The sequence below is a fragment of the Sciurus vulgaris genome (assembly GCF_902686455.1).
Source record: "Sciurus vulgaris genome assembly, chromosome: 2".
Classification (NCBI taxonomy): Eukaryota; Metazoa; Chordata; class Mammalia; order Rodentia; family Sciuridae; genus Sciurus; species Sciurus vulgaris.
In genome coordinates, this window is record NC_136462.1 from 16,555,442 (window position 1) to 16,569,133 (window position 13,692).

The 13,692-nt window shown below is 34.8% G+C and overlaps 1 protein-coding gene across 3 annotated transcripts in view; it reads right to left on the reverse strand.

The window, feature by feature from the left end:
* TTC8 (tetratricopeptide repeat domain 8) overlaps positions 1-13,692 on the reverse strand; it is a 53,708-nt gene that overhangs the window by 18,208 nt on the left and 21,808 nt on the right. For 2 of the 3 annotated variants that reach the window (XM_079129279.1, XM_079129281.1), the window contains 2 exons: positions 5,641-5,726; positions 1,640-1,727 (listed from right to left, as the gene is read on the reverse strand). The exons of the other annotated variant lie outside the window; for it this stretch is intronic. In XM_079129279.1, the coding sequence (XP_078985405.1) occupies positions 1,640-1,727; positions 5,641-5,726 (174 nt within the window). The remainder of the gene's footprint in view (positions 1-1,639; positions 1,728-5,640; positions 5,727-13,692) is intronic. 3 annotated transcript variants of the gene reach the window in all.

The window sequence follows — 13,692 nt, forward strand, 5'->3', positions numbered from 1 at the left end:
GGGTAGGTAACTTCACCCTTGGTATTTTGGGCATAAATTACTTGGGCTCTCTACTTTGAGACCAATTTGATGAGTTCTCTTACTGAGGTACTCCTGAAGGGCTGCCCTGGCCAGGGAACCATGAATCTTCAGTCTCTCAGAGACCACAGCAGTGCTTATAACCTTGTAGTTGAGTTTGTCATAGTAGCCTTGTCAAACAAGACTAGGTCATTGGATCTGTCCTAAACTTTGCCTTTGGACCACTTCCTTCCAGCCTCATTCTCATATTAGTTCACTGGGTCTTTTTCTTGGCCGACTTTCTTCTTGTGGTCCTCAGGTGGCATCACAAACCATTGCCACCTAACTGAGATGTCATATAAAAAGCTAGTGCTACCTTTTGTAGCTCATCTTCTTTTGAATCATCTATACTGTACTTTTAATTTAGAAAAAAATTTTAAAAAATTTTAAAATATAGTTTTAGTTGTTGATCTACCTTTATTTTATTCATTTATTTATATGCAGTGCTGAGAATCGAACCCAGTGCCTCATATATGCTCTACCACTGAGCCACAACCCCAGCCTGCACAGAAAAAGCTTCAAGATACAGCAAGATGATAAGATGATGTCATGACGACTACTTAATCAAATGCTTTTCTTTCAAAGTAGCCTTGGTGAGGGTCAGGAACTTTATCCCAGTATAAGGTGAGTATCCCTTAATCTGAAATGCTTGGAAACAGAAGTATTTCAGATTTCAGATATTTTTTTTTAATTTAGAATATATGCATAATGTAATGAGCCATCTTGGGGACAGAACCCAAGTCTAAACATGAAATTCATTATATTTCATCTACACCTTGTACACATAGCCTGCCTTTTGACTGCAATACGTCACAGGATGTTAGGGGTGCACTTTTCTGCTTGTGGCTCTCAAAAAGTACCAGATTTTGAAGCACTTGAGATTTCACCTTTTCAGATTAGGAATGCTCAATCTGTATTGAAAATTCTAGGTGGCCCTTCACTTCTGCTGTGGCTCTGAGGGGCACAATGTAGCTAGCAGTGGCTAGCCTCTGGAGTTCAAAAGACCTGGGTTTGAATACTGGCTGTTAATTGCCCAGTGACCCTGAAAAACTTAGCCTCCTGGAATTAAAGTCCCTTTTGCTAAGGATTGCAAAGAAAATTATAAAATTTTGTGAGGTTATTGTGAGAATTCAATCAAATCACATATACAATGAACCTGATCCATTGACTTATACTGAGTAGGTGCTCAATAAGAGGGAAATAAGATTTTTATTTTTACAGTAGAGTTGAGTAATTAAGCACCTACATAAAAGCAGTCCCTGTGCTCCACAATCTGCTCAGGCATGAGACAAATGTGTTAGAGAAAAAGCCCTCTCTGAGGCCTGTTACATATGGGTGGTGAGCTTATGATATTTTCTTCTGTTCTAAAGAGCAATATTCCAAGGGGGTTATCTTATTTTTTCATGGCAATCAGTTTCTCTTGAGGTGGTTACTCTCCATATGTTATTTTTCCCTTGCTATAAAGAAAAACAAGTTAAATCTGAACATATTAACTTGCCAAATATTCTTGAAGGAATTGGCAACTCTTTCCATGCAATGGCCTGAATTCCAAAAAGACAGATTTCACTCAATATTTACTTACTTTTGCCAAATAGAGAAATGTATCTACCATTTCCTGCTGCTTCAGGGCTGATTTAAATTGTTTTTCTGCTTCACGATACATTCCTAACCTAAAAAGTCATTAAAAACATCAGACATTCAACTTAAAAATAAATACTACCCCATTTTTCAAACCCTGAGGATATGAATAGAGACAAATTCTACCTATAAGAGTAAGCTTATGCAAAAGAAGATTCTGCTGTACACACATACACATTAATATGTATGTTAATAGAGTTTAGAAAAAAGTTGCCTGTTTCCCATACTCACTGGCTATCTAATCGCCAAATGGTGTGTAAAGAGTCTGTCTGCAGCCTAGTCGCAGCAGGACTAAGAGATGCCAGTAAGCCAGGTCATATCAGTTCACTGCCCAAAGAGCTTATGATCAACTGAACATATGGCAAGTGACCTGAATAAATGCTTAGAATCTCCATTTTCCTGGAAGAACTGAAAGATGATATTCCTTTGCAAACATCTTCTGCTCTAAGACCAAAGCTCATTTTTCAGTTATTCTTAAACTAGTTTAATGTAAGCAATAATTTCTACTTGAGAAATATAGCTATCCCATTTCATTATTCTAGTAATCTTTTTTTTATCTTTATCAGGTATTTGACACTGACTGTCGTAGTCTATGAATCTGAGATTTGCTCCTTGCCTAAATGAGACTTTCCTGACACCAATGCCCATTTCTCCGCCTGGGAAACATGTTATTACCTCTAATCAGCCTCTAATGCTCACTCAGCTTTCACTCAGCCTGTTCTTAACCGAATTGTTAGGCTTTCTCGTAACTACTCTTTCTTAGCCACCTAAAGCTTAGAGATGATAATGTTTTATTTTGTGAAATAAAATTGAAATGATGTACAATATGTTCCAATGTGCTACTTTCATTCAAAGGCTTGAAAGAAGAGCTTTGATCATTTTTCATAACCTAAACCTCAGGCATTGGTATGGCTGATACCCAAATAGCTGTTGGAAGATGGGATTAAAGAGATTAAAGGTGACCCCAAAAGGCTAGCCTAAAGTCAGAAGACACGCAATGAGGCAAAAGCCTCTACCTCTTAAAGGTCCCACAAATTTCAGAGAGTATGTATAAAATGTTATCAAAGTGCTCTAAATTCTGAAGAACAATGTATTTAAGAATCAACTGAGCATGCAAGTCTTAATCATGTGACTCAAGTACAGTCATTGAATTCTGTGAATGCTTATCCATGAGAGTCTGCATATTTTTATTAAAGAAGTTGCCTCTTTCCAAAAATGATTTTAAAGGATTACAATAAAAAGATACATGCAAAACAATAGGAAAACATAAATAGATTATTTTTAAGCAATAGAGATGAAGAATAATCAAACTGAAAAACATGAACAGGTAACTAGAGATAGTGAGCTACATGGAAGCCAAAGAAAGGAAAAATATGGATCGTGGTTTTCATTACTGCATCCTTAAAAGCAGTAATCTTCTAGTACCATCAGAAAGGAATCTATTACATGGATTCTTGTACAAAGAAAAAAAATGGAGTAGGCCATGTTCAAAGAAAGTCTAGGGCTAATGAAAATACCAGTCAAATTCATAAATCAGGCCAATATAAGAAAGTCACAGTTCAAAGAGATAGTTCCTACCAGGGTCCAACCTCTTCTCTGATTTAATTCAACAAAACTGTCAAGCAACATCTGCATGCACGTTTCATGATGGTAAGGAGATAAGAAATGAAGGAAATAACAGTCAGGTTCTTAAAAGTAATGATAATCAAAGAGTAATCAAAACATGTTCACAAACAACTTTAATTGTATTATAGCCAAAGAGGAAAAAACCTTTGAAAGCACAGAAGAGGGAGTGAATCAACAGAGTTTCATGGAAGTGACAGAAAAGATTTCAACAACTAGATATGGTGGTGGTGGGGTGGGGTGTGTTTTTCCAAATGGAAGCACACAGGCAGGAAAGTATAGAGCATGCTACAGGGATGCCAGGCAGTTTAGTTTAATTAATAATAATAGCAGTAGTAAGAAACAGGGGCACACACGTAAACTGGGACAAGATCATGATGCCACATTTCAAATTCAACTTAACTCTAGACGTAATAGGCAATCCTCAAGGAATCCAACAAGACATTTTTTTTTTTTTCACAACAGTTATTCTCTCTGGATTTAGGGAGGACTGTTGGGGCAAGAGACTGGAGGTAGACAAACCAAGTAAGAAGCTCCAATCAAGTAATGATACTAAAAGTCAGAATTAGGGCACTGGCATGGTAATGAGAAGTAAGGGAGTGACTTTGAAAACTATAGCAAAGGTTGAACCAATAGAGAACTTGATCAAGACAAGGGAGAGAACTCAATTACAGGCAACATATACATAATCTGTCCTTGACCTCTCCAGTTGAGACTGGAGCCCAGTGCATTCTGCATTTGCTCCTTTCACAATGAGAACCATACTTCTAATTATTTACCACTTGTCTAAAACCACTTGAAAGAAGAAACAATCTAATAAATCTTGGTGATCCCACTTAATGAGAGCAGTTTCTTGTTAAATATTTTACTGAGTGAGTGAATACTAAATACATAATAAAGATGAGCAGGTATTAAAGAACAGAGAAGTACAATGATTTAATATGACAAGGTGTACTCATTTAAATGCTGCTATGAATGGGGGGCAGAAGAAATCAGAGTTGTGTTTTCCTTTAATTATTAAAGATTTCTGAAAGTTCTGCCTGAAAGCTCAAGATTTCAAGATTGTCTTTAGGAATCGTATTCATAAGAGTTTAGGGGCTGGGGAGATAGCTTAGTTGATAGAGTGCTTGCCTTGTAAGCACAAGGCCCTGGGTTCAATTCCCCAGCACTGCAAAAAAAAAAAAAAAAAGAGTTTAATGTTTTTTTAGTCTAAAATTACCTTCTGGCAGAAAGTACTTCCTCAACGAGCAGTAGGAAAAAATACTTTATAGAGTTTTGTGTGGGATGCCTAAATGGAAAGTAGTCTTAATTTCAACAGCAGAACAATAAGCATCCTTTTTTATTCCCTTCATATTCTTTCCTTTCCCTATAGTTTTTTTTTTTTTTGGTGCTGGGGATCGAAGCCAGAGCCTTATGCTTACAAGGCAAGCACTCTACCGACTGAGCTATCTCCCCAGCCCCTCCCTATAGTGTTTTAATGGCAACTAAAGATTATAAATATTGAAGGGTATTCACAGTAACTGAAGTCTACCCTGTTTTTGAACAATAAAAGACATACTTACCTTTATAAAATGTAATTGTTCATCTGTCTCTATTTTTCCAAATGCTAAATGAATTCAAAATCAGCAACAAGTTTTAGATCTTATTTATGAGTTGCTATACAAATATTCATAAAATTAACTGTGCCTTTTTTGATCTCTCAGTTTGCTTTGAAATAATTGAACATTAAGTGAATGTAAAAATATTCAGGTCATACAGAAATAATATGGAATTGTAGAAATAGAGAACTGTCATCAAAAAGTAGAGCAGAAATTCTTGCTATACTACTTTTTAGTTATATGAATTTGCACAAATTTCTCTATCTTTGTGAGGCTCAATTTTTCTTACCTGAGAAAACAACTAATTACATCAACTATTCAGAGTGCTGTGAGATTTAAGTGAGATGACATAATATACAAACTCTTAACCACAAAGTGTCCCATGGAAGTGAAGCATCAGTGTAAATGAAAAGACTTTAGGAACAAAGGTTGGGACTGGAATCAACAGACTCAGTTCCAGTTCCAAACTAGTCCCTGATGAAAGTCACAGCCACTCTCTGGCCTCAGCTTCCTACTGCAGAAAGGAAGCTGGACCTGATAATCTCAAAGCCTCCCTCTTTCTGCTGTGGTTCTTACTGCTACCATGTGATTGTTAAGTAAATGCTTTCTCAAGTCAAAGCTCTTATTTCTTCAGGAGGAAACTTATCCAAAAAAAAGGTATCAGATTTGAAACTCTAAAGCATACTGCCACTTCTAAGCCCTCCACAGATAATCAAAGTTTTACCTGTAGTAACATTTTCCAATCTGCACCTTCCACCACCAGTCCTTGTACTGAGAATGCTCTGTGGAAAGGGCAGCCAGATCCAAAGCCTTTGAAAACAATTCATTTTACATTAGGATTTTCTTTTCTGACAATAAACAGAAAGATAAATAATGAAATAAACCATATAATTAGCATCAATCAAAACATGCATTAGAAGTCAGACAGTTGCTCATGTTTCCAGATGGCTCCACCAATTTTCCCTAAATAATCAGTTCCAGATCAGAGGGCTAACAGCAGATGAGTTAGAAACATTGATCAAAGGGAAGCAGATGTACAATATATTTGAATACAATTTTAACATAGAGCCACAAAATTGATACTAAAAGCTCCATAAGTTTTTACCCTTTCCTCACTATTTTCTGTCTAATAATTCAAAATTCCTCCAAACACAGTGGCAGTCAAGACTTTGATATATAAAACTGGTTCAATCACTGTCTGCAATTTAAGACTGTAGAGAAATAGAGAAACACCAAGTAAGCTGCTAGAAGGTTTGAAAAATGGGATCATGAAGAAAGTGAAAGGAGTTAGTAGGGTAACAACTACCTTCAACAACCATTATTCCATTATTCTGATATCACTTTAGCTTCGAGCAATTTTAAAGGTCAAACTTCTCTTCGCTGCAAACTGAGGAAGATCTCCTTAACTACCCTTCATCATTTATCTGTTTACCCCACATCTTTAATAACACTAGTTCAGTCCTTCCACTACTCAAGGTCAGACAAGAGATGACCAAATAAGAATGGGGATTTCATAAAGATAAAGTGAAAACCGTTTTGACCAAGAGGAAAGCAAATCAGTCTTTATACAAATTTGAAGTTCAGAAATTTGGAGTTTTTTATTTATTTTTATTGTAAACAAATGGGGTACATCCTGTTTCTCTGTTTGTACATAAAGTAGAGGCATACCATTTGTGTAATCACACATTTACATTGGGTAATGGTGTTTGATTCATTCTGTTGTTTCTTCCTTCCCCCCATCCCTCCCACCCCTCTTTTCCCTCTATATAGTCCCTCCTTCCTCCATTCTTGCCTCCCTCCCACCCCCCATTTTGAAGTTCAGAAATTTGAAGTTCACAAAGATTTGGTGATCAGAAGCTGGAGTTATTAAATGAGAATTCTGATTTTTTTTTAATATTTATTCTTTCTCTCTAGGTTGAATTTTTTATTCTGTAGCTAGTGTTAATATAATCATGATATCCAATAGCTCAGTTAAAGTAACTCTTAGATTTTCAGTTTTGTTATCTCTAAATGCCTCCTTGATTACAAACTACTTCTTAATATTAACTCTTTTCTAAAATGAATGCCAGAAGAGTCCCCTCAATCTCCAACTATAAAATTAATTACTTTTCCATGTGTTCTTTATCTTCTTTTGCTCCAGGGGAGAACTCTAAATATGCAAACTACTTATAAAGAAATGTTGTCGACATGCTGAGCCCCTTAATGAACTTGAAAAAATCAACATCCTCACATGAAAGCTATGGAAATTAAAAATAAACTACACACTACTTTCATATGCTTATTTTATGCCCCTCCCCCAAATAAAAATGAAGGGATAAGTTTAAATTCAACTAGCATTATCCTTGGAACTACTAGAAAAATATATTTTCAATCAGCTTAATTCAGACATGTGTTGAATTTTAACTCAATATTTATAAAGATCTTTTCCATCAAATAGGTCATGTTCACTACCATGTTTAATATAAACAGAACTTCTATTTTTAGCAAAAGATGTCATCCAAAAATTGTTTACATATTCTAACTCCCCAATGCTGAATTTAGAGCTTATAACAATAGGCTGCTGATTTTGCATTCAAATAAGGTCCTGAAACAAGTCATCTCATGAAGACCAATGTGTTTTCACTGATCCAATTAAGTAAAAACATAAATTATTGATAAAGAATAAAAATGGGTTTAAAATGCATTTTAATTATCATTCTTCACATGAAGAATCACGCTGCTTTAGAGAAAAACATTTGTGACAATTTCAGATGAACCAAAAGCTCCCCATGGACAGACACCTTTTTTTTTACATCTCTGTTGTTGTTTTGGAAGGCACTCAAGAATTAATTGTTGTTTAAATCAATTATTTTCTTTGTTTCCCATCTACGTTGAAAATAGCTTAAGAACCAAGCAAAACTGTCATAGTAAAAGATTCATAATTAAAAGCTACTAACATTAAACTTTTACAATGGCAACAGAAGACCTATATGTTTAAAACCTTTCCCAATTTCTATAAATGATTAACTACAATTACATTTTAAAACTACATTAACTACATTTACATTTTGAATAATTTAATAAAACTAATATCTATATGTTAACAAAGCACTAGCCCATCATTTTTTAAAAATTTTTTAGTTGCTGATGAATCTTTATTTATTTTTATGTGTGCCTCACACATGCTAGGCAAGCGCTCTACCACTGAGCTAACCTCAGCCCATAGCATGTCAATTTAAGTCATAGGTTTACAAACCTCCAAATGTAGAAGGAACCTTAGTAGAGCTCGACGAGGTTTGTGAACATGTTCAACCTCTAAAGTTTCAAAAGTCATTCTTCTACTATTGTTATACTTGTGACAACTTCAGGATGATGAAATTAAAGAGCATATGGAAATAAAGATTCCAGAATCATCAACCCATATGCCACTTGAGATTTTTCAATATGGCCAATATTGGCCAAAAAGAGGATAGGGAAAGAGTTATTAAAAACTCAAAGGCAGAAATACAGTTTTCTGTATTTCACTTTTTATTAACATTTGAATACCACTTTGAGTATTTTCTATCGCTATATACAGCATTCTCCCTGTATGCGTGTAGACAAATATAGAATCACCAAAACACATGTCATTTTAGTTTTGTCACTAGTGCCCCTGCCAAATAGGGAAGTACCAAGAGCTCAAAACAAAATTTAGATTTCCATTAAAGACAACTTTATTCTTTTTAAATATTTCAATATCACTTCACAGTATTCTTTATAGTTATCTGTAAGAATGAATGTGAAATACTTTCTATTTAAAAAAACTGAAGGCCACCCAAAGTAACAAGCATAAAAGCATCCCTGATTTCTTAAGCATGTTAAGAAACAAAATTCCTTTTTTGTTTTTCCAACTCAAGTTGCAAAACACACATAAGATAGGGGGGAAAAGCACGCTTTGTGCTCATTATCTAAATACTTCTTCCATTCAGAAAATAACATTTGTGGGACAATCTAAAAATGACATTTTAAAGGAACAAGCTGATCCACAAGAGTACTGTAATGTGGCAAGTCAGTAAGAGAGTAATAAGAGAACAGCCACCAGGCATCTGTCCTGCTCAGAACTCCCAGTACCCATCACAGGATCAATCTGTAGGCATTCAGTAATTATTTGTTTAAAGAATAAACCAATCAGTTAATAACTCAGTAAATGAATTAGTGAATAAAAAGGAAAACAGAGGAACCAATAGTTTGTGCTTTTCACTAAGAAAAACAAAACAAATTGTTTCATTAGGTCTTCTACAATATAGTTACCTAGGGTAAGAAGATGAAAATAATGAGGGTACAATTATAAGCATTTTAATTTATTCCTGTCCCTAATTTATAATCTAATTTATGTATAAAAAGTTATAACATTATTGTTGAAATTTTGGTGGAAAAAAAGGTAAAATTAGACTCACTCTCCCTTTTTGCCACGAGGAGCAGCTGTTTCCTTCGCTGTTATAATCGAGGTGCTGGTGCAGTACAGGCATGTGACATATATTCGAGGCATGAATACATCTCAATCTAACAGAACCACTATTTTCATTTTAAAGTTATTTCTTCCAGTATTTGTCATGAATATATATATATATATATACATACATATATGTTTAGTCATAATCCTATTTAACATACTAAAAGGCATTTTCTCTAATGTAAACTGTCTATTTTTTTTAGCCACTTACATTTTCACAAGTTTTCTAAAAAAATTCAAAAAAGCTTTCTTAAATGTGACAAATTATATTTTAAAATCATGTTTGAAGTACATAATTTCCCTGTTTTCCCTTTATTTCTGTTTTTATTTCTGCTCACTATATAAACACACTCAGTCATAAAGAAGAATGAGTTATGACATTTGCTGGTAAATGGATGGAACTGGAGACTATCATGCTAAGTGAAAAAAGCTAATCCCAAAAAACCAAAGGCCAAATGTTCTCTCTGATATTCGGATAATAACACACAATAAGTGGGGGGATAGTACTTTGGATTAGACAAAGGGTAAAGGGAAGGAAAGGGGGATGGGAATAGGAAAGACAGTAAAATGAATTGGACATAAATTTCTTATGTTCATATATGAATATACAACCAGTATAACTTCATATCATGTACAACCACAAGAATGGGAAGTTATACTCCATGTGTGTATGATATGTCAAAATACATTCTACTCTCATGTATAACTAAAAAATAATAATTTTTTTAAAAACTACATATGTATGTATACATATACATGCATATATACACATATGTCAGTAAGTTTATATAATTCATATCAGTATGTATTTATATATACACATATATAGGTCAGTAAGTTTTTTTACTTTGCAATTTGCTTCACAAATACAACTTAAGTCTATGAAATAGACTATTGTTTTTGATAGTTTAAATTTTTTAATTCTTCACTTATCAAATGTCTAAAAGGAAGTCTCTAAACAAATTTTCTCGATATTGTCATTTAATGAATTATAGAGATCTATTACAAAAAAAGGTTAAAAATTGTGTTTGGTATTGCTTGTTTCTAATATACTGAGTCCTTCACTATGTCTAAAAATAAAAATTAAAAATTTATAAATGGAAACTTCAGTTCACAGTAGTATTTTGTACCATTTCCTTGTTATTGAGATATATTTGAGGGCATTATTGTTGCCTTTTTTCTATTAATTCACTGATTTCTTCTATTGGGCTGGACACACCTCCTCTTATTTGTTACATGGAAATTTAGCCTTCAACATCTGCTAAGCCTCCTCAGCTCCGTTTTCCTACATTAGAAGAAATAACTTCCTAATGTTTCTATAGTTTTTAATTGTACTCTACAGCAGTAGTTCCCAGTTTTGGCTGAAGTTAGCACTGCCTGTGGAGTTCTTAATAACAACAGATTCACCAGATGTCCCCATGGGGATTCTGATTCAGGAAGTCTAGCACAGAGCCAGAAACCCATTATTATAAAATTCTCCAGTTAATTCAGACACTGAGCCTGACTTAGCATAACTGGCCCAAGATTTGAAGGACAGAAGCTCAGGGAATAGGTAGTGCAAGAGGAGCCCCAGTGAGGAAGTTCTAAGTTGCCACACTGGCTGTAATTCATGCAGCACCACTTGTGTCTGCTTTAAATACTGGGATGTGGACAAGATTTCATTTGAAGAAAAACAATTTGCTGATTACATAAAAAGTTTGAAAGTCACTGCTCTCTTTGTTTAAGGTCATTTTTTAAAAATCAATATTTATGAAGATCTATGAATACATTCTACAATACTATTCACATAATACATAAAAGTTAAAATCTTCTAGTTCTTAGACTGTTTAGAATACAAATTAGGAGGGCTGAGGATGTAGCTCAATGATAGAGCACTTGCCTAGCATGCATGAGGTTCTGGATTCCCGGCACTGCAAAAATAATAATTATATGCATGTATACATACACACACACACACACACACACACACACACACACACACACAAATTCAGGAGTGTAGGAAATAAATTCTGTTTTTGTTTTGTTTTTTTGTGGTGTTTTGGTTGAGGTGGGTTTTGTTTTGTTTTCTTACGGTGCCAGGGATTGAGCCCAGGGCCTCACACATGTTAATAAGCACATGCTCAACCACTGAACTACGCTCCAGCCCTGTTTTTCTGAATATAACTCCTATTCCTCAACAAGAGGTAGGACAACATCCTCAAGATGACTTTATTAATGAGGGCACGACTGCCATGACCTACAAAATGGCCTACAATCTGCAGTTTCAGAACTCATCACCTGCGGCACTTCTTCTGTCGGGCCACCCTCCAGGCCTCTTTGCTCTGCCTTAAGCAACCCAAGCAAGCTTCTCCCCAGAACCTGTGCAGGGAAAGTCCTTCCTGACTCAAATGCTTTTACGACATACAGCTGCCTGGCTCCTATCTTCCTTTCTCCAGGTCTCTGATTCATTGTTTTCAGAGTGGACTTTACTGACCACCCCTGCTCCATCCAAAACAGCACCTTTCCTCATGTCATTAACTATTCCCTCACCTGCTTTCCTGGGTTTTTTTTGTTATTATTATACTTATTATCCCAAGACGCTTTACGCAGTTTGAATTTGCTTTTTCTATTCCTGCCCAAACAGAATGTAATCTCCAAAAGAGTCAAGATTTTGCCTGCCTGCCTGCCTGCCCCACTCTGTGATCTCAGGACTGGAATGGAGGCTGGCACACTGTAGTGGCTCCAAATATATATATATATATTACAATAAATCATGAATTCATTTTCAAAAAAACAGAGAATAGCTTTACGATAATCTAGTAGAGATTTACTTATTTATAAAATGGAATAGTATAAAATGGAATAGTATTAGAATGTTTCTTTTTAATTATTGTACGACTATATGATTTTATACATCATCACACTGGAATCCTTTTTAATGGCTGACTTTTATTACGAGCAATGTGCGTGGTTTCTTAGCTGCCTCAACCTTTCTTTCCCCTTTTCCCTATAACTACATCTATGAACACTAATCATACTAACTCCTATACTCGATCTGGCCCAAGCTCTCATCTACATTTTAATGCCACGTCTCTCAATCATGCAATGGTGTCTCCACTGGTATCAAAATATCTTTAAGTGAATTACTGAACTTCTCAAACTGACCACTTCCCTTAATTATCCCATCAATCAGTAAAACCATCATTCTTATAACATCATTAGGTAGCAGATATGACTTGTGTCTCTGCTTTGTCTCCAGTATCAAACCTATCATTAAGTTCTCTCACTTCTTTCTTCAAAATGTCTGCTTGGGGGTTGGAGATATAGCTCAGTTGGTAGGGTACATGCCTTGCATGCACAAGGCCCTGGGTTCAATCCCTAGCACCACAAAAACAAAACAAAACAAAACGTCTGTTTGGTGATCCCATTTTTTAGGATAAGGCCTATTTATTTCTCATTCTATTTTCTGCTCATGTTTTTGCTATTTCTTTGTATTTCTTTTCCCTTCTTTACATAAAATTCTACTTATTTTGTGGCTCATATCACCCCTTCTGAATTTTTCCCTTTGATACTTGGTAACAGTTTCAGCTTGGCAATTACTTCTTTAATTGTTTCATTTATGTCAATTTTATTTCCTCAGCTAGATTACATGGCTTGTAAGACAAGATAAAGTATCATATTTTAATTAGTTCTCCTACTGTACAGCATCATGGTTGACACATAGAAAATGCAATTAGGGAAAACATTTTTATTTTCCTGAATATTTAACATATGGATATAAACCTTTTTCCCTGTACTAAGAGGAAAATGAGGAAAAATACTATCAGATATTACAGAATCAACTTCATGGAGCTTAACAAAATTTGTAAGGTTTCTATCATTTACATAATAGCATATAAAATTTTAAATAAATATGGAAAGTCACACGCATATAACCTCAAAATTCCTTGTTAAGAAGCTACCAGAATGATTGACTATTGCTGAAGTTGGATGATGGATGATAAGGGACTTTATACTATTCTTTCTACTTGAGAATGTTTAAAATCTTCAAACATAAAATGTTAAGGGTGAAAGAAAGGGGCAGACTATAAAGAAATCAAAGAGATACATTTTAGTAAACCAATACTACACTATATGGAATTTAAAAAAAAGAATTAACAATGCTATTTGTGTAAAGAATAAACTTTAACATAAGCATGTTATGCAGTATTACCAATTATCTATATCTTGCCCTTTAGAGAAGAACTACATACTCTATGAACCAAGCACAGTTCTTACCACTTCTGAATTCATACAAATGTTCCCACTGAAACTGAGAGTGGATTT